The sequence below is a fragment of the Malus domestica genome, chromosome 11 (genome assembly GCF_042453785.1).
Source record: "Malus domestica chromosome 11, GDT2T_hap1".
In the NCBI taxonomy this organism is placed as follows: domain Eukaryota; kingdom Viridiplantae; phylum Streptophyta; class Magnoliopsida; order Rosales; family Rosaceae; genus Malus; species Malus domestica.
Window position 1 is genome coordinate 13,898,590 of NC_091671.1, and position 22,366 is coordinate 13,920,955.

At 42.1% G+C, this 22,366-nt stretch overlaps 1 protein-coding gene across 1 annotated transcript; it reads right to left on the reverse strand.

Annotated features, from left to right (window-relative positions):
* Nucleotides 1-339: 339 nt before the first annotated feature.
* On the reverse strand, nt 340-21,502 carry LOC103413097 (beta-glucosidase 11-like). The gene is made up of 13 exons (XM_070808813.1): nt 21,248-21,502; nt 20,963-21,026; nt 9,334-9,389; nt 3,616-3,691; nt 3,439-3,510; nt 3,231-3,318; nt 2,882-3,137; nt 2,460-2,575; nt 2,127-2,347; nt 1,535-1,563; nt 1,356-1,443; nt 886-976; nt 340-711 (listed from the first exon to the last, which is right to left on the reverse strand). The coding sequence occupies exons 1-13, from the start codon at nt 21,368-21,370 to the stop codon at nt 480-482; spliced, it is 1,512 nt and encodes a 503-aa protein (XP_070664914.1). The 5' UTR covers nt 21,371-21,502; the 3' UTR covers nt 340-479.
* Nucleotides 21,503-22,366: the final 864 nt, after the last annotated feature.

The following is a 22,366-nucleotide window of genomic DNA, read 5'->3' on the forward strand; positions in this document are numbered from 1 at the left end:
ATAGCTTAAAATACATAATTAACTAAGAAATAACAACATAAATGCATGAGAACAAGCTAACTCAGTCGCATAAATATGCTCCTATCATGGCTTAACCATGACCACACAAACAGGAGGGCACGGGAGGGCACCGGAAGTGGGAAGGCAGACAATCCTTGTCCCGTTCTTAGAGGACCTTTCCAGCTCCGTACGGTCCCGGACCCAATAGGTCTCCTAATGGATCCACACTTGGGTCAAAGAAGCATTTTAATGTTTTAATCTTAACTCTTGATATCAAATCCAAGGATACATGAACATAAATTCTTAGTCACTTGATTAACAAGAGAACAAGACTAATAGTTATTTAAAATACTTCAAGTGGCGATTACATTTCCGAAGAATGTAAAAAAGAAGTGAAGGTTACATAACTTAAGAATTATAACAAAACATATGGGAATGTAAACATGTTCATTTTAGAATATAACTGTGTATAATGAAATCTACTGAATGTCGTAACCATTGGAAATGGATGTAAGAACTTCATCAAAGTTGATGACATTTTTTCTCTTTAGAAAATGAGAGTACCAATGAGCAGAGAGTTTAGGTTGTCTTTTCAAATCAGGGTCTTCCAAATCCACGTAGTATAGGCCGTAGCTCGATTCATAGCCGTCTAACAGTTCAAGAGAATCCAAGAAGGACCATGTTAAATAACCTCTTGAGTTTGATCCATTCCTTCCAAAGTAAAATAGGATAATTAGTATTTTAGACGTAGTATTTCCTATGGTGAAAAATATATCTAGCTTGACTATCCCTATATTTACATAAACACTTGCATTAAACATTTTCATTTGGACTCGTCCAGTTAGCTTTGCAACATGGAGAGGTCACAAGATAAATCATATATACCTTATAGCTTCAAGCAAAGATTGGATGTGCCCTTGCAAAAATTTCACCCGCCCCCAGTCCTCCAAAGATGAATCGCGTCGAGTCCGTTGACCTAATGTTTAATACAGATAAAGAAGGAAAATGATAAGCAGATAATGGAAACTACTGCATGGAAAGAGCCAAAAGTTAAGCTCTAGTACCAGGAAATATAATGTAGAGTTTGAAGCAAAATACACGCAACGCATGCATGGTCAGTAGTTATGGGGAAATCTTAAATAAAACTTATTTGAGAGTCTCTCAATCGAAGCTCCCTCTATATATCTACTTTTCCCTATCATGTTATACAACACTACACATTCAAATAGAACTGCTTGGCTTAAAATTTAAACCCCTGTACTATCCATTTACAGAAAAAAAAAAAAAAATCACCACATGGATGATGCAGAGAGATACTTTCCACGCAACAAAAAAACCGAGAGAGAGAGAGATACCATTTTCATGGATATATATAGGAGGATTGCCATAATTTTCCTTGATATATTCCAACAGTTCTTGCAGGCCCCAGGGAGATATTACATACTGATTCAAACAACACGATCACTAGTGCTCTGAAATTAATCCATAAGTAGTATTGAGCCGGTTCTACTTTATATTATGTTCAAGATTTTACCTCATATGTTGTTGTACTATTGCCCAGTGCTCCAAATGGAATTAAACAAACTTTTGTAAGCTCAAAGGATTGCAGCTAAGCATCTAAACAAGAATAAACTCTCATAAGTTCACGAACTAGGTGTTAGACAAGAGTCCACAGTACAATGTATCAGTAATTATCTTAAAATATTCTCTATGTAATTTACCACGTATAGGACTCTTGTTGTTAATGTATTATAAAACTTGTATACGTTGATGAATGAAAGCAAACAATTCCAACATTTCCTCTACCTGTCAATTATTTTTTCACACATTTCATCGACTGAATTATTAATGACATGTCATGGACACATCGGTCATTAAACTAAGGAGCGGACATCATGCAGAAAGAATTTCACTACATACGTATATAAAGGTCGTACCCAGTGCACAAGGCTCCCGCTTTACGCAGGGTCTGGGAGAGGTGAATGTCGGCTAGCCTTACCCCCATTTATGGAGAGGCTGCTCCCAAGTCTCGAACCCGAGACCTACCGCTCATGGGCGAAGGCACTTGCCATCGCACCAAGTGCGACCTCTTCACTACATACGTATATGTATAAGAAAAAACTTACGCAATATCTTTATTGCTGAGTCTGCCATAAAGTCTCTGGTTTCCATCTTTAAAGTGCTGGAGTAGTCCTTGATGTTTGATATGTTATAATAATTCAATCCAATGAAGTCAAATGAACCCCTGACAATTCGGGACTCAAGACTAGTAAAAACAGGAATTCTAGAGCCTACTATCTTTTTCATTACATCAGGGTAATCTCCAAACACCAAGGGATTCAAAACCCTACAAAAGGAAACACACGCATTGGAATTACAGGTACCTAAAACGGCATTATGTTTTGGACAAGTGAGAAATATATATAGATGAAAAGATGAGTACTCAACATCTGACTTACCAACCAAAGTAGAAGTCCATGGCTCTTTGGGTGGCAAGTTCATCTTCAATAGTTTTTGTTAGAGGAACAAACCAATAGGCAAAAACATTGATTCCTATATATCCATGCTGCTTGTCCTGCATATCTCAAAAATTTCTCTGATCAACCTATATTTTTGTTTCATGAAAAGTCTAAGTTTATATGGGAACCTCATGTTACATTATTACTAGTATTGGAACCTCATGTTACATTATTACTAGTATTGATATGTAACTTGCTATAAATAGAAAGGGGTGTTGGTATTTTGTTTTATGAGTTTGAGAAATCATGTTTTAAGGGAATTTGACGTGCGTCTAACTTATGAGTGTTTTTATTGTGTACTACTGATTATCACAAAGATAAAAGTTCTCAAAGCCCTTGACAGCGAAGAGTTTGAGAATTACCTGGTACATTTTCTTGTACAATCTAGCAGCTGATGCATGAGCTAACAAGGTATAATGAGCTGCCATGTATGGCTCTGTTGAGGAATTACCCCTAGAACAATTGACACCAAATGGAGCAGAACATCGCTGTGGTGGAAGAAATCCAAAATCGTAACCCGCAAGTATAAAAATATTAGGCTCATTCATAGTAGTCCAATGCAAAACTCTATCCCCGAAATTTTTGAAGCACGCATCTGCATATGTAGTGAAGTCTTTTCTGCATCCACAAAAGTGTTCCATCACAATCATCATGGATCCCCCATTTCTGCATGTCCCATTTTAAACTCATCAATCAAAGTTAGGAACTTACACAATTTTTCGACTAACCCATCCTCCATACTCATCATCAAGTGCCTGTGGGAGATCACTGTGGTGTAAAGTAACATGTGGTTCGATTCCTGGTTTAAACAAACAAATTAATTTATTATCAACATTAGGATTTGTTGATCTCTATAGCTACTCAATTATTGATAGTATAAGCAACGAAACTGTGGTTCATAATTTAGATAGATTGTTACCATGGGTGATCAGTTCATCAATAAGATTGTTGTAATATTGTACACCCTTTGGATTGACAGGTCCTCTTCCATCTGAGAGAAACAAGCCGAATATTGATTAAGTGCGTCGAAAGCTAAGAACAAGAAATTGTTACTTCTTTTGTTTAATCTAAGTTACAATTCGTTGATCATGCATACATGGGATAAGTCTTGACCATGAGATGGAAAATCTATATGCCTCCAAACCAGTATCCACCATTAGTTGGACATCTTCCTGAAATGGTTTGAATGAACTTGATCATGCATAAATCATATTCCAACTATAATCCATGATATAATGATACAACAACAACAACAAAGTCTTTTCCCACTAAGTGGGGTCGGCTATATGAATCCTAAAACGCCATTGCGCTCGGTTTTGTGTCATGTCCTCTGTTAGATCCAAGTACTCTAAGTCTTTTCTTAGGGTCTCTTCCAAAGTTTTCCTAGGTCTTCCTCTACCCCTTCGGCCCTGAACCTCTGTCCCGTGGTCACATCTTTGAACCGGAGCGTCAGTAGGCCTTCTTTGCACATGTCCAAATCACCGTAACCGATTTTCTCTCCTCTTTCCTTCAATTTCGGCTACTCCTACTTTACCTCGGATATCCTCATTCCTAATCTTATCCTTTCTCGTGTGCCCACACATCCAACGAAGCATCCTCATCTCCACTACACCTACGTGTTGATGCTTCACCGCCCAACATTCTATGCCATACAGCATTGCCGGCCTTATTGCCGTCTTATAAAATTTTCCCTTGAGCTTCAGTGGCCTACGACGGTCACCCAACACGCCAGATGCACTCTTCCACTTCATCCATCCAGCTTGTATTCTATGGGTGAGATCTCCATCAAATTCTCCGTTCTTTTGCAAGATAGATCCTAGGTAGCGAAAACGGTTGCTCTTTGGTATTTCCTGATCTCCGATCCTCACCCCTAACTCATTTTGGCCTCCGTTTGCACTGAACTTGCACTCCATATATTTTGTCTTTGATCAGCTTAGGTGAAGACCTTTAGATTCCAACACTTCTCTCCAAAGGTTAAGCTTCGCGTTTACCCCTTCCTGCGTTTCATCTATCAACACTATATCGTTTGCGAAAAGCATACACCAAAGAATATCATCTTAAATATTAAGTTTGTGATCTTCGCTAGATTGCTCCAGTCATTAGTGTGGATAAGTATGTAAATGGATAGAGACAGGAAGCAAACACAAGATGTACATGGTTCACCCAGATTGTCTACGTCCACGGAGTAAACAAGTTCTCATTAATTGTGAAGAGTTTACACAGTATATAGGTTCAAGCTCTTCTTTAGTGAGTACAAGTGAATGATTTAGTACAAATGACATTAGGAAATATTGTGGAAGAATGATCTCGTAATCACGAAACTTTTAAGTACCGAAGTGTGGTATCATCTTCACTTGCCTTATCTGTCTCATAGGTAGATGTGGCATCTTCTTTGGAAGTACTCTTCCTCCCTTCAGGGGTGGTATCTTTAACTGGTGGAGATGCACAAGGTAATGTATCAATTTCACTTGACGCTTACTTGTAGTTTCAGGCTTGGTCAAGCACGATACAAACCATGTAGTAGGAGTCCCCCAAGTCGCCGAGCTAGGGGATCTGCTGAAAGAGGTGACAGACAAGGTAAGCAATCAGAGCTCCAAGCAATCAGTCCCAGATCAGAAGTTTGATTTCGAGTTCCGGCTGATTGTTATCCTTCTCCTTATCTTGCAGGTAGCATGAAGGATAAAGAGAAGAAAAGGAGAAAAAGTGATATGAGATACTTTTGCTTTTGAAGAAGTAACTTTCCACAGGCTTATTCTTGAACTGGGCTGGAGGGTTTTCTTGTTTCCGCCAGAGTATAAGGCCGACTGAAGAATTTGAGGGTCAAAACAAGTCCATCAAATCTAGAGTACGTTCGACCCTGCTGATATGGGATACTTTTGCTGTTGACAAAGTAGTGGATGTATCGGCACGTGTTCTGTTGCGCTTGTCTCCACATGCTTCATTGTATCCTTCTCACTTGCCCTATTTGTTCATCAGGCAGATGTGGTATCTTCTCGGGAAGCATAAGATGTTGAAGATGAGTACTCGAGAGCAATGGGGTTCCAGACAGTCAGTTCCGGACTGGAAGCTTGATTCCAAGTGCTGACTGATTGCTCTCTTTCTCCTTGTCTTGCAGGTAAGAACAAGGCCAAAGGAAAAGACAGGGAAAAAGCATGATATGGGATACTCTTGCTTTTAACCCTGATGATATGAGATATTCTTGCTCTGGTGTAGCTTGTTTGCAGAGGTATTCTCGGGGGGAAAGAAAGCTGAGTATTTTGAGAGGCTGCATTGGGAGTGCCCTTTCAGATATGAGGAAGGGTTGAGCATTTTTGCAGGTCTGCCTGTCCGTTGAGGATGGAGGTCGACATATATAGGAGTCTCCCTAACAAGAAGGAGTAATACTATTCTTTTACCCTGCTTGGTCATAGCACGATAGTGGGAGCTGCCAGCTTCACGTGTTTTAACTCTGTCAGAGCACTTTGAAAAAGTGGTCTGTGGTATCTGGAAAGCTGATGTTACGTGTGAAGATTACAGACAAGCTTTATCCAAGGAGATCTGGCTCTCGAAGTTTAGAAAGCGGTGTGAGGATTACAGACAAGCTTTATCTAAGGGGCTCTCGAAGTTGAGAAAGCGGTGCCTCTTCGGTTTTCGAACAAGCAATCCTGTCGGGGATCTGTCTCTCGAGATTCGGAGAACGGTGCCTCTTCGATTTTTGAGAAAGCAATCCTGCTAGGAGTCTGGCTCTCGAGATTCGGAAAGCGGTGTCTCGTCGCTTTTTGAGAAAGTAATCATGTTGGGAGTCTGGCTCTTGAGATTCGGAGGACGGTGCCTCTTCGATCTTGAAGCAAGCAATCTTGTTGGGAGTGTTTTCTCGAATGTGAGTAAAGGTTAGACATGTTTGCTAGTCTACCTTGCCACGGAGCACAGAGGTTGACACACAGGGACTTTCCAATTATCCAGCAGTGGTCCTGTTCCTTTACCCTTGTGGGTAATAATATGGTAGCTAGACCTTCAAAATTTATGTGTCTAAACTTTGTTAGTGCTGTTTCTTTGCTATTCTTTTACCCTTCTTGGTCATAGCGATGTAATGGGAGCTGCAAGCTTCACGTGTCTAAACTTTGTCAGAGATTTTTGGCAAAGTTATTTGTGGTACCCGTGAGCTGATGTTGCGTGTGGAAAGTGGATGATTGAACAGTAACATTCATGTGCTTTCTACTTCACCAGAAATCTTCGACAGAATGCCCGTAATTTCGGCAAAGTTGAGTGTGCATGTGACAGGTGCTGACAAGGCTGAAAAAGCAGGTGCCTCTTCGATTTCTGAGATCGGCCCTCGTGGTCTCTGAGCAGCCCAGCTTTGAGAAAGCAAGCGCCTCTTCGATTTCTGCGATCGACCTTCGTGGTCTTTGGGCAGCCCAGCTTTTGAGAAAGCAAACGCCTCTTCGATTCCTGAGATTGGCCCTCGTGGTCTCTAAGCAGCCCAGCTTTTGAGAAAGCAAATGCCTTTTCGATTTCTGAGCAGGCGCCTCTTCGATTTCTGAAACTCCATCGAGTGCAGATTTTTATAGAGGCTGGTATTAAGTTCCAAAGCACACTTGAATCTCCACCAGTAGAAGCTCCCTTCTTGCATTTCTAAGATCTTGATTTGTCCGACCTCTTTTCTCTTCAACACCTTTGAAAATGTCTGGCCCCTCCGACCGTCGTTTTGACTTGAACCTTGTTGAATAGGTAGCCACGCCTTCTCCAGACAACATATGGCGCCCATCCTTCTTATCCCCTACTGGTCCTCTTACCGTTGGGGATTCCGTGATGAAGAATGATATGACCGCTGCGGTGGTGGCCAGGAACCTTCTCACTCCCAAAGATAACAGACTACTTTCCAAACGGTCTGATGAGTTGGCTGTTAAGGATTCTCTGGCTCTCAGTGTTCAGTGTGCAGGTTTTGTGTCTAATATGGCCCAACGCCTATTTGCTCGAACCCGCCAAGTTGAATCATTGGCGGCTGAAGTGATGAGTCTCAAACAGGAGATTAAAAGGCTCAAGCATGAGAATAAACAGTTGCACCGGCTCGCACATGACTATGCTACAAACATGAAGAGGAAGCTTGACCAGATGAAGGAATCTGATGGTCAAATTTTACATGATCATCAGAGGTTTGTGGGTTTGTTCCAAAGGCATTTATTGCCTTCGTCTTCTGGGGCTGTACTGTGTAATGAAGCTCCAAATGATCAACCTCCGATGCCTCCTCCTTCTAGGGTGCTGTCCAGTACTGAGGCTCCGAATGATCCCCCTCCGGTGCCTTATCTTTCAGGGGCTCTGCCGACTGCTGAGACTTCTCCTAAGCAACCTTTGTGAAGGCTCCCTCTTGTTTGTTTATTTTGACTCGTGTATATGTACATATTTGTAACTTCTTAGAGATATCAATAAATAAGCTTTGTTTCATTTCAACGTATTGTGTTAAATACACCAAAGCCTTCTTCACTAAGTTCTTTGAATTTTTCTTTTGTTGAAGCTTGTATGTTGAAGCTTTGTGAGTGGAGCATGTAAGTTGAGGTAGTGTTCCCTTAATTTCCCGAGTGGGGAAAACTTCTCGATTGGAGACTTGAAAAATCCAAGTCACTGAGTCGGGTCGGCTATATGAATCTTAGAACGCCATTGTGCTCGATCCTGTGTCATGTCCTCCGTTAGATCCAAGTACTTTAAGTCTTTTCTTAGAGTCTCTTCCAAAGTTTTCCTAGGTCTTCCTCTACCCCTTCAGCCCTGAACCTCTGTCCCGTAGTCGCATCTTCTAACCGGAGCGTCAGTAGGCCTTCTTTGCACATGTCCAAACCACCGTAACCGATTTTCTCTCAGTTTTCCTTCAATTTCGGCTACTCCTACTTTACCTCGGATATCCTCATTCCTAATCTTATCCTTTCTTGTGTGCCCACACATCCAACGAAGCATCCTCATCTCCGCTACACCCATTTTTTGTACGTGTTGATGCTTCACCGCCCAACATTCTGTGCCATATAGCATCGCCGACCTTATTGCCGTCCTATAAAATTTTCCCTTAAGCTTCAGTGGCATACGACGATCACACAACACGCCGGATGCACTCTTCCACTTCATCCATCCAGCTTGTATTCTATGGTTGAGATCTCCATCTAATTCTCCGTTCTTTTGCAAGATAGATCCTAGGTAGTGAAAACGGTGGCTCTTTGGTATTTCCTGATCTTCGATCCTCACCCCTAACTCATTTTGGCCTCCATTTGCACTAAACTTGCACTCCATATATTATGTCTTTGATCGGCTTAGGCGAAGACCTTTAGATTCCAACACTTCTCTCCAAAGGTTAAGCTTCGCATTTACCCCTTCCTGAGTTTCATCTATCAACACTATATCGTCTGCGAAAAGCATACACCAAGGAATATCATCTTGAATATGTCATGTTAACTCATCCATTACCAACGCAAAAAGGTAAGGACTTAAGGATGAGCCTTGATGTAATCCTACAGTTATGGGGAAGCTTTCGGTTTGTCCTTCATGAGTTCTTACGGCAGTCTTTGCTCATTCATACATATCCTTTATAGCTTAGATATATGCTACTCGTACTCATTTCTTCTCTAAAATCCTCCAAAGAATGAAGAGGAAGCTTGACCAGATGAAGGAATCTGATGGTCAGATTTTACATGATCATCAGAGGTTTGTGGGTTTGTTCCAAAGGCATTTATTGCCTTCGTCTTCTGGAGCTGTACCGCGTAATGAAGCTCCAAATGATCAACCTCCGATGCCTCCTCCTTCTAGTCCTGAATCGTCTAAACAAAAATTGAACTGGATCTTGCAGAGTATAGACCTTGTATTTGTGATACTGATCACACGCTACATCTCCAGTGGCTCCATCATAATTACCTGAAATTTTGGGAGTAAAGCAGTGAATTAATAAAGATCTTGATACATGTAAGTGATCGTGCAAGTTCAAACAATCAACAATATCAAATTCAATTATTGTTTAGTTGGTTTTAATTGATAATGATCAATTGTTTAACCCTCAACGAGTCAACATAAACATACATTCTTTTTACTTGTTTCACAATGATAAGAAATGTCACCTGGTTTCCAATTTACTGAGAAAATCACATCTGATTAGTAAATCAAGCTTGTCAATGGTTTTCAATAGTCAAATTCCAAATGTGATTAATATTTTACTTGCAAGTGTTGGGTTTTTGTTCTCCTCCCTAATTTCCTTGATTATTCTGCCCCTATTTTCAATTTTCATTTTACTTATATTAGCACTAAATGATTCGCATCCTATGACAAATTGATTGACTCGTTCAGAAGAAGTTTACACATTAGTTTCTCAAAAAAGAAATTTACACATTAGTGAATTTGGTATTTTAAAAGTTGCGTAGAAGCCCTTGGTAATTTTCTTATTTTCAAATGTATTTCTCTATCAGTGATTTTTATTACAATTTAAAGAAAACTTACATTTTTTATTTTTATTTTTTATAACCAAACGCGGCACAAGTGAGTTTGGTGAAACCTTAATCACTCTCAAATAGGCTGTAACCTCTAGTTATATAACAATTTTCAACTAACCTAAACTAATCATATGAAAGGATGTATGTACTCTAACTGCGGACAGTCCAGTAGTCCAATTGCTTAAATCTAAAATTGTTCACCTTGTCGATATATACAGCATCTTAAAGTTGCAATACTCTAACCTAATCAATTCAATTTGGATGCACTACATTCACACTTGCTAACTAACTCTCTTATAGGTGGGTCGTATAGTTTACTGTGAGATCCACCTTGTTTGGATCAAAACTTGAACTTTGGGCTCAAGGAAGGAGCTGGCCCAAAAGGAGGCCCAAAGGGAAAGATAGCCAGAACCCAGTCAAAGCCCAGAAGGCAGAAAAAGGTCTTTTCTGACTTGGTGCAGCTCATGAAGACCACTTGCTTACCTACCCAAAGGCCAAGTGGTGTGGACTGATCAGCTACACAGCCCATAAAGCACTTTACGGTGGCATTACATGTAAAATAGTTGATGAGTCATCACCCTCAAACCGCATTCGGGCAAGGCTGCTGCTACAGAAGGCCAAGCCGAGTTGTCTATATAAGAAGAAAGAAAAACCAGGAGTAGAGACACTCAATCAAACAAACAAATGCAAGCACAAACTCTGCTCAAAGCCAGATTTGCCTTCAAAACAAAGCTGTAGTCAGCCTTCATCCCTCTCGGGACAAGCCTTCATCCCTCGCGGGATAACCCTCCCTTCAAACCTTTGTAATAGCTCTGCTACCTTGTTCACCCTGCTGTAGTATCGATTCATCTTTTGTAATCTCTCTCTCTATCCCTCTAAGCTTTCAGACCCTTGACAAAACTACAAAGATAGGAACCTACAAGACGAGCAACCTTACCTGATAAGGTTTAACCTTGCCCGACCTTCTTTGCTTTGTTTTTGTCTTTTCAATATGTTGTATACTTCCAGTTATATGCAAGTTATTTCTAGCAATATGACTATTAAAAGGCTTTCTCAGTACTTGAATCCGATTTGAATATATCTTCAGTGTTCAAACCAGATCCAAGTCCTAAGCCCTCGGGCATGTAAATTTGATCAGTTAAAAGTCCTTGGCCTCAAGGCATAAAAAAGAACCTTATGTGGACTTAACCCATCCACGACAGTCCTTGACAAACGAGAAGTCCGAAGTTACTTGGGGCGCAAGTAATTGACCTACCCTCTAGTTTTATTTCTATTATATTATGATTACCATAGAACGCTTGAGCATGGAATGGATTCTGATGGAAAGCCTCAAGGCCTACACCTAAGGCCCCACAAAGGCATCCATTTGGATTCATTCCGTTCTGCGATCTAAAGAGTCTAAGTATAAGAATGAACTCTGATGGGAAGCCTCAAGGCCTATACTTAAGGCCCCACAAAGGCACCTATTTGGGTTCATTCTACTTCTTGGACTCGGGTAATCAGAAGTATAATAGTTAGAAAACTCCGGCAATCACGAGAACAAATGTGATGTGTTCGAGCACTGGTTTAGTTATTGACGGGAAGCCTCAAGGCCTACACCTAAGGCCCCACAAAGGCACCTGTTATAACTAACACGGTTTCTTGGATACATACATATATACAACTAAAACGCGACATCCATTTTACATCTGCCATGCTAAAGATGGCAGTGGCACGCCTAAGCACCTAAAAGTTAACCTTGATTATGAGCTTCAAGGCCTACACCTAAGGCCCCACAAAGGCACCTCTCAAAGTTAACGTTGTCCTTCTCTTTCAGCCTTGCCCGACGAGCCTTGCCCGAAGAGTCTTGCCCGACAAGACTTGCCCGACAACGCCCGACAGTGAAGCAGAAGCCCGACAGTAGCCCTCAACCGGCGTCAACCTCCAGGGGAGCTGTGTGCTCGTCGACCAGGAAACATCCCCGACGGAAATTCCTGACGCGAACATAGTTTTGGCATGCCCTGTGGGATCATAAACTTCTTAATCTTGCATGTCCAAAAAGAAAAGCCATCAACTTGGCAAAAAGAATCCGAAGGAAGGTCTTCTACAAATGGCAGATCAATCAGAAAACCCTTCCTCCCCATCAGGACAGGTGGTCCTAGAAAGCTCAACCGCATCTGAGAGATCGGAAGGAAAGGGAACTAGTGAAGAACTACAGGCCACTATGATCCAAGTGCTAAAAAGCATGGAAAGAATCTCCTTGGAAACCAAAGGAGAAGTGAGTAGGCTCTGTACACTAACAGGGAATCTACAGAGAAGACTTGATTTGGAGTTTTCTACTTTAAAAGGGGCTCATGGAAGTGGGATGAGCCAAGTTGTTATGAGAAATGAACCAATCATTCCCTTATTCCCACTATTAGAAGAAGAAAAAGATAGGGGAAAGAAAAAGGTAGTTCCTAAAGGGAGTCAACCGATGATGGAGCCAGTTCTGGAGAAGGAGCTTCCCAGCTTCCCATTATTATCATTCAATAATAGGAAGCCAAGCGAGCAAGAGAGAACGAAGTACGGGATGCCAGCTATGATGGGAGAGACTAGCGGAAATGAGGGCTCCACTACTTCAGATAAACCCCCACCTTATAGGCCACCCCCGTTGGTGAATAAAGGTGAAGGAACTAGTTGTTGGAAGCCCGAACCAAGGAGGGAAGCAAGTGCGGGCAACGACCGGAGCCTAAAAATCGAATCTGCTCTCCTTGGCCATAATGATATTCTAGCCGCTCAGCAACTGATGGAGAAATTAGCTAAGTTGAGAAGGACGGTTGCTCAAAATGCTCAACCGCGAGCTCGCCCAGTGTTCAGGATCACTTACCAAAAACCTTATCCTGAATATATTGACGAGCTAAATCCATTCCCTCTCAACTTCAAGATGCCCGCATTTCCAACATTCACAGGTGAAGATAGCAGCGTGTCCTCCAGAGACCATATTTTCAAATTCTCCAATCATTGCGTGGCATATGAGGACAATCCAAATTACAAATTGAGGTTGTTTGGGAATTCATTGGTAGGGTTAGCATCTCAGTGGTACTCTCTATTGCCCCCTAACTCTATCGCCAACTGGGGGCAAATGGAGATGGCTTTCCATGAACAGTTCTACAGAATAGAGCCAGAATTGACTATCAATGACCTTGTTGAAGTCAAACAATATGATCATGAATCTACTGAGGACTTCATGATGAGGTTCAAGAGAACAAGGATGAGATGCCAATTTCCCGTCAACCAAGCGCAGCTCATATCGATTGCTCAAAGGGCTTTGAAATTACCTTTGAGGAAAAGATTTTATGATGCACAATTTAATGAGCTGCAAGAATTGGTAATTGCTGCCACGAAGTATGAGAGGCTGTTGCAAGAAGAGCAACAAGTGAAGCACACTTCCAAAGTTCCTCCTTTCTACAAAAATAAGGTTGCAATTCATCGTGTGGAAGTGGGAGAAACCAAGCCAGAGCATGAGGGTGGCCGTGATGAAGAGGATATGGACGTGTGTGCCGCTGAGATGACCACACATTTCAAGCCATTGACGGTAAAGGGGCTAGTCCAACCTGTCAAGGATCAGAAGGTTGTAATGAACGATGGTGGTTTTGTCCCCATAAAACCACCCAAATACCAGAGTTATTCGTTCGATCTATCCAAGGCACCTGAGATCTATGAAGAACTGGTACGGGCAAGAGTAATCTTGCCCGACAATGCCAAAAAAATGCCCAAGCCGGAAGAACTCAGGGGGAAAAAGTATTGTAAGGTGCATTATACCTTCAACCATTCCATAGTTAATTGTGTCCAGTTTAGAGATTGGATACAAGATCTTATAGTGAAGGGGAAGCTGTTACTTGACTCGCCCCAAGCCAGTATGATGGTAGATACTAACCCTTTCCCTGAGGCTCCTATCAATATGATCAACCTCATTTTACAAGAGCCAGGGTCACCATTTGGTACTGTCGGGAAAGAAAAGGGCCCGGGTTGTCCCTACACCTTTGCATGAATAAAGTGTCATGAAAGGGATCAAGGGACCAAGATCAGGTCCTAAGATTGGTGTTATCAGGGGAAGAAGAAGAAAGTAAATGAGGGGGGCAAAGAGTTGCCCAAAGTCAATTCAAAACAGTACCAAAGAGCAGAGCAGGAAGCAAATCACATGTTCATTCCAGTAAGAAAAGAGTTACAAATCATCCTATTCTAAAAAATTTACATCTTCACATAGGGTGATTATTCGAGAATGATATGTTTGCATAATGGCAAAAATCCTACTGGGTTCGGCCAAAACAGTATGGTTATTTACAAGTTGAGACCGGGCACGCTCTAACTCCGAGTTTGACTTCTCCATTCCCTCAATTTGGTTTTCAAGGGTATCTAGAAGAGTTGCTTGTTCTGCTTTAATAGCAACCAATTGTTCCTCCAGCTTTTGGATTTTAGAAGTAACAACTCTGACCATTTCTTTTGTCTGCAAGCTTTCTTCCATCAACCGATCAACTTGGGCAGAGGTGCTTGATTCTTTCTCCATGAAGCATTTTGCCCGATTAGCCTGTCTGTCCGCTCTCTGGTATTGTTCCCTAAGAGCTCTCAGGTTCTCAAAGAAAGATAGAAAAGAATCATGTTGAGGTTTTGATAGCCGACCGGCTTTGAAAGACTCAGTTATGATCTTCTCAAAATCACAAAGAGCCTTGAGGCTGAATGAAGCGGTGAAATCCTTCTTTGCCCATTCCTGAATGACTCGCTGTTGCTCTGAAGAAATGGGGGTAGCTGAAGATTGTTTTGAAGATTTCAACCGTGTCTCAAGCCGTCCAAGTGCTTCGAAAGGTCTGGGCAACTTAGCAGGGTTTGGAGATGCGAAAGGAGGAGGATCCTGCACTGCAGCTTCCTCTAATGAAGGAATGCCCATTAAGGGGGCAATTTCTGCCTGCCCGATCTGCTCAATTCCAGAAGGGGGAATCGCAGTACCTCCAGAAGATGAGTGAGGATGGGAGCGCTTTGATTTGCGGACCAGATGGGGGGGAAGTTTCTCTTGGAGCTTGCTGCAGAAAGCCAAAAGACCAGGTCAAGACAATTTGAATACAGTTTAAGGCAAAAGAGGATTTGGAGAGATGAAATGTACCTGACTCAGCCCTGGGGTTTCACCAGGAAGAAGACTAATTCCTGGTTGGCGGGAAAATTCCTCACCACCAGTAGGAGAGTGATGAGCTGCACCTGAACCTGTACCAGTGCCCTAGAGGTACCCAGAGATAGCAGTAATTATCAGTAAGTAGAGCATAAGAGAAAGAACAAGAAGAAAATACTCCCATACCTGAGTTTGGTCTTGAGGAGGAAAAAGAGGTTTATCAACTGTCGGGCAAGCAAATACCCGCGAAATTGCTACCTCTGAAGCTACAGGGATCTCAGGGACTATGGGTTCATTATCTGAAACCACTATTGTAGGAGGTGGCTCATATACCGGAGAAGGCTGTAGAGAACGTGAGTAAAAGTTAGTTGGGAATCAATGTACAGAAGTTCAATATGGAATATGTGACTCACCAAGTTACTATCCTCATCCACGAAATGCAACATAACTCCTGTAGATGGATCGAATTGAGAAGAAGGGGTTGCGTCCAGAGTAGTAGAATAAGTCATAGACCTTAGAGAAGGGCCATGACAAGGCAAGGAAGCAGATGCTCCAGCCTAAAAATATTCAGACATTAGGTCCAGAAGTTGGAAAGTTATCCAAGAATTAGAAGAGAAGAAAAAGCACCTCTGAAGGGTCGACCTGGGAGGGAGATAAGCTTGTCTCTCGGGCAAATTGTGGAGAGGCTTCCGGCGGAGAGAGCTTTTCCTTTCTTGCGGCCTGAGTCAAATAATCAGATTTGGAGTTATATGAGAGCAAGAAGAGGCCTAAAGAAAAATATATAAATCATACCTCAAGTTCTCTGAGGGCAGTATTTTGCAGTTCTTCGGCCTTTTTGAGCATTGCAGCTCTCAGTGGTTCCTCCTTAGAAGCAAGGATTGGTCTTTTAGATGCTTGGGGTCATGTTCGCCGGTAAATGAGACAATTAGATAAAGGAGAAAGGTAACAGTTTGATGAAGAAAAACAGAAACTCACTTGAGGATTGTTGCTTCTTTCTGCCTGCCTCAGGAACTGGAGCAGATAGGGCTGATGACTTAGGAGGAGCGGTAGTTCTTGCTCTCTTACTTTTTCTAGTAAGAGTTGGTCGTGTGGTTTTGGGTAGAGGTACTGGATCAGGATCTGAAGTCTTAATCACATCCGCTTTCTTTCGCTTAGGTGCTTTAATAAGTACCTCGGGTGTTTCTTCAGCTCCTGAATCCCCAAAGGATTCTGAAACATCTGCACCCTCCCCAGCTTCTCGTCTCCCAGCCTCTGCGGCAGCTCCATGAAGAATTGCAGCATCAGCAGAGTCATCATCGGATTCAATGACTTCCGATTCAACATCCACTAGAGCTGCAGAATTCAGCAAAAGTAAGGATAGAAGGACTCCAGAAGGGAAGCAAAATCAGATTGAAAGAGAAGTACCTATCAGAAGTGACCGATTCTTTTCTTGGATCATCTCCTTCCAATTTTCAAGTTCGCCCGAGCCAGGGTATGACTTAAGTGAAAGTTGGTTGAAAGGGCGATCGTGAGTCTCTTTCAAATCTCCTTCATACTTCTTAGTCCATTTGTCTTCCCACCAAGAAGAGAAGAGCGAGGTGCACCCAAAATTGAGAATGATGGACTTTCGGGCCGCTTGACTCATTACGTCAAGACTGCGTCGGGCAGCTCGGAATGTCACTTCAGATGGAGTTGGTAACCGGAATGAAGTGCCACAATGGACAGAGTCGAAGAACGGGACAGGAATGGCCTGTCTAAATCCTAACTGCCTGCTGCAAAAGTTAGGATGGTACACTTCCAAGCCTCGGTCATATCTATTACCCCGAACTCCCCAGGTCAGGTCTCTCGGTTGAATGCAACTAATAAATATCTCCCTGCAAAAGGGGGTAGCATCCTCGCCAGGGGCATCTTGAAAGACTTGGTCAGAAAACCAACGATATCTTCTTAAGACCGACGCACCCCATTCTAAATCTGATCGAGTCCTACAAACTCTGAAGAAATAGAAGCAGGTAAATGTGGAATGATCTATAGGGGCAGCTTCAGCCAGGATTCAGGCAGGGGCCACACCCTCCGGGAACTCCAGATTTGCAGCCCGAAATTCTGGAAAGTACCATTGAAGCCAAGTCTGTATCATCCATATAGGCCCATTCAAGTTGGTCTCAAATGGCTCGCCTTGAGTCATTTCGAAAAGAAGATGATAAAGATGGGAAAGGAGGAATGGACCTGTAACTACATCATCAAAGTTGTGAAGAGCTTCTACTAAGGGGATCCATTCAACCCTCACCCCTTTAGATTTGTTGGGGAAGATGTGCTTGTTGAGCCAGTATAAGAGGAAATACATATGCTCCTGATCTTTATCAACCCGAGGTGAGCCCACCCCAAAATTCTCCTTTACGAAGGGGATGAATCCTTTGAAGGAGGTCCCATAACTCTTGAAAGTTGCAGAGTTATAGTTCAAAGAGAGGAAGGCAGCAGATGAACTTGAGCTTCAAGTGGTAGAGGACGGAACCCAGTCTTGAGTAACGTCCACTATCCTGCCCGAGGGCCTTAAGCCGAAAACCTGAGCCATGTCAAGAATGGTGGGAGACATGGGGCCCATACGGAAGTCAAAAGTATTCGTGCCCGAATTCCAGAAAAGGAGGGCAGAAACAAGCAGTTCGGGCTTGGGAATAATAGAGGTCTTCGAAAGCATGATTAACTCATAAATACCATTACTCATCCATTTCCTCTTAAAAGTAGGCTCTAAATCATCAATCCATTGAGCCCAGGCAGGATCGTTCATCAGAGGAAAGCCTCGACGATATGATGACCATTTGGAGGAAGAGATGCCCGACCTAGCCGAGTAGGGATTTGGGGAAAACCAGTTATCTCTAGGCATGTTGCTTTCCACCACTGAAGGGACTCGAGAAATCCAGGCGGGACCCAATGATTGTACCCCATGCACCTCAAAGAAAAGCTCGGAATGCAGACCTGCCCGAGGGCGATGCAGCCCATTGAGTAGACGACGCAGAGTGGCAATTCCTTCGCCAGATTCGTAAGAGGGTTGGGTTTGGCTAGATTCTGCAATCATTTGAGAAAGTTCGAGAAGGGAATACCAAGGAAGATGATGAGGGCAAAACCTTAGAGAAGGATTTCTTGCTGTGAATACAGGGGATTGAGGAGTTCAACCGCAAGGGGTTCGTGGGTTTTATAAAAACCCTTTTTCAATCAATATTGGCGCCTGGAATTCCAGGCTAAATATTAATTGAAGGGGGCACTGTTTGGATCAAAACTTGAACTTTGGGCTCAAGGAAGGAGCTGGCCCAAAAGGAAAGATAGCCAGATCCCAGTCAAAGCCCAAAAGGCAGAAAAAGGTCTTTTCTGACTTGGTGCAGCTCATGAAGACCACTTGCTTACCTACCCAAAGGCCAAGTGGTGTGGACTGATCAGCTACACAGCCCATAAAGCACTTTACGGTGGCATTACATGTAAAATAGTTGATGAGTCATCACCCTCAAACCGCATTCGGGCAAGGCTGCTGCTACAGAAGGCCAAGCCGAGTTGTCTATATAAGAAGAAAGAAAAACCAGGAGTAGAGACACTCAATCAAACAAACAAATGCAAGCACAAACTCTGCTCAAAGCCAGATTTGCTTTCAAAACAAAGCTGTAGTTAGCCTTCATCCCTCTCGGGACAAGCCTTCATCCCTCGCGGGATAACCCTCCCTTCAAACCTTTGTAATAGCTCTGCTACCTTGTTCACCCTGCTGTAGTATCGATTCATCTTTTGTAATCTCTCTCTCTATCCCTCTAAGCTTTCAAACCCTTGACAAAACTACAAAGATAGGAACCTACAAGACGAGCAACCTTAACTGATAAGGTTTAACCTTGCCCGACCTTCTTTGCTTTGTTTTTTTCTTTTTAATATGTTGTATACTTCCAGTTATATGCAAGTTATTTCTAGCAATATGACTATTAAAAGGCTTTCTCAGTACTTGAATCCGATTTGAATATATCTTCAGTGTTCAAACCAGATCCAAGTCCTAAGCCCTCGGGCATGTAAGTTTGATCAGTTAAAAGTCCTTGGCCTCAAGGCATAAAAAAGAACCTTATGTGGACTTAACCCATCCACGACAGTCCTTGATAAACGAGAAGTCCGAAGTTACTTGGGGCGCAAGTAATCGACCTACTCTCTAGTTTTATTTCTATTATATTATGATTACCATAGAACGCTTGAGCATGGAATGGATTCTGATGGAAAGCCTCAAGGCCTACACCTAAGGCCCCACAAAGGCACCTGTTATAACTAACACGGTTTATTGGATACATACATATATACAACTAAAACGCGACATCCATTTTACATCTGCCATGCTAAAGATGGCAGTGGCACGCCTGAGCACCTAAAAGTTAACCTTGATTGTGAGCCTCAAGGCCTACACCTAAAGCCCCACAAAGGCACCTCTCAAAGTTAACGCTGTCCTTCTCTTTCAGCCTTGCCCGACGAGCCTTGCCCGAAGAGTCTTGCCCGACGAGACTTGCCCGACAACGCCCGACAGTGAAGCAGAAGCTCGACAGCAGCCCTCAACCGGCGCCAACCTCCAGGGGAGCTGTGTGCTCGTCGACCAAGAAACATCCCCGACGGAAATTCCTGACGCGAACACACCTGTGCTAATTTTATGGGTTTAAATATCATTATTGTAATCTAGTTAACCATACATAGCTTCAATAAGCAAAACAAGGTCTTCACTTTCCACAAGTTATAAATTAGAAATGAAAACAGTAAATAATTAAAAATAGTAAATAATGAAAATAGTAAATAATTAACCACTCTAGACTTATGAACCGTTAGTTCTTAATTTTACATTTTTGGACAAAGATTTAAGGGTAAAAGACTGTTTACTACCCTCATATTTCGTGGTTTTCAACATTTGGTACATCAAATTTTTTTCGTCTCAGAGTCATACCTAAAATGTAAATTTTGGGACAGTCTCATACATCCGTTAGTCAAACTGTTAAGTTTTCTGTTAATTGATGACGTGGCTTCCATGTGGACAATGATTGGACGCCACGTGTCATTAAAAATATTAAATATTAAAAATATTAATTTAAAAAAAAAAACCTTCTTCTTTCCTGCAACCTGTACCCTCCCTAGCTTCTTTTTTTTCCCTCTCTCTTCTTCTTCTTCCCATTCCCAGATTCGTTCTTTTTTTTTCTTTTCTTCTTCCTCCTTCTTCTTCTTCTTCTTCCCATTCCCAGATTCGTTTTTTTTTTGTTTTTTTCTTTTCTTCTTCTTCCTTTTTTTTTTTGTTTTTTTTCTTTTCTTCCTAGCTTCTTTTTTTTTCCCTCTCTCTTCGTCGTCTTCTTCTTCTTCCCATTCCCAGATTCGTTTTTTTTTTCTTTCTTCTTCTTCCTCCTCCTCCTCCTTCTTCTTCTTCCCATTCCCAGATTCGTTTTTTTTTTTGTTTTTTCTTCTTCTTCTTCCCATTCCCACATTTTTTTTTCTTTTCTTTTCTTCTTCTTCTTCTTCTTATTCGGTTTTTTTTTTCTTCTTCTTCCTCCTCATTCTTTTCTTCTTCTTCTTGCCGGGGGGCGGGGGGTGGGTTTTTTTTAATATTAATATTTTTTAATGACACGTGGCGCCCAGTCATTGTCCACGTGGGCGCCACGTCATCAGTTAACAGAAAACTTAACAGTTTGACTAACGGATGTATGAGACTGTCCCAAAATTTACACTTTAGGAATGACTCTGGGATGAAAAAAACTTGATGTACTAAATGTTGAAAACCATGAAACATGAGAGTAGTAAACAGTCTTTTACCCAAAATTTAATGGTTAAAAAATCTGAAATATCCCACCATACTTCGAAACAAGATAAAAAGTCCATAATATTATATGGGAAATATGATAAAAATAGTGGAAGCTAACCCGCATGTGCATATGTGTCCAAGATGCTTGGGGTCCTTCCGTCTTGGTCTGCAGCACCTTCCACCTATTCATGTAGAATTAGTTTTGGACCAACCCCATTCATCAGTTTCTTCTCTTCTTCTTTCCTATTGATGCGTAGCACTAGTAATACATACAAAAGCATATATAGAGGCTTATATTATTGGCCAATATATCTAACTAATTATATCTTATTATCCCATATATACATATGCGTGTATGTATATATGCACATAGATGAATACATGTATACATAAGAAGAAAAACCTGATAAGCAGAGGAGGAAGCACCAAACACGAAGCCTGGAGGGAAGTCATCTCTGCTAAATTTATCAGCGCATAAAGAAAGCTTTACGAGAAGAAAACACAGAAAAAATGAAACTCTCAACATGAGTAATAACACAAGTTCGCAGCAAGAACTCAGAAGGGAAGGAGTTTCAAAAGGCAAAAGTTAAAAAGAGATTTGAGTGGACACCCTTTAATTTGTTATCCGCAAAGCAAATCGTCGATTCCAGATCTTTCTTTATTATCTTTTCTATTGTATGGTTTTTGAGTAGACTCCTAGTCTTGTACGACTGGTTCGAAATAGCCAACAAGAAGAAACACAGGCAGATGGGTATAATACTCGGTCCTGACCGGTCAGGACGCAGCATTCCGATTTTTTTAGGTGGACCAATAGTATTGAAACAGCTGGCACTTTAAGCAACTTTTTATTATTAACCAAACACCCGCTATGTCCCTAACCAGACACTCCAAATTTCCTCTTCATCGCCATCCAAGCACTCATCTTTCTTTCAACAAGAAGACAAGCAGACACCCCATCCATAAGTGTCAACAGACCACCGTGGCCTTGTCGGATCACCCATCGTTCGCGAGCTCCAAGCCCAAGGCTCCGCCAAACTTGTCCTCCGTACTCAGGTCGAGCGCAACCTCACTCGCCAAGCCGCTTCACCACCACGCCGCTGCAAAACTCGGGTATATGGGTTCGTGTTTAAAGTCGCCGCTGTATATTTCATCGCTGTAATCTCACTGCAATCTCAATGCGATGTGGAGTCGACGCTTGGAGGAGGGATAAAAAATGATATCAACGAAGGGGAGCTTGGAGGAGGGTGGCTGGGGCCGAAGAAGAAGCCAATCCAGATAACATGGGAGATGGAGGGAGAAGGTGTTCTTGTTCTCGCGGATTCAGAGGGAGGTGGAGGAAGAAGGTTTCTGTTTGGTCACGGTTTAAAGAAAAAATTGGATGTTTGGTTACAATGATATCAAAGTTTTGAAACAAAACTGAAGGTAGGATGTGAGTAAAATCGGGTACTAACTGATCAGTACCCAAGTATTGTCCGACAGTTGGCGAGGTTGAAATGAACTTCACCATTCACGAAGAACTGGA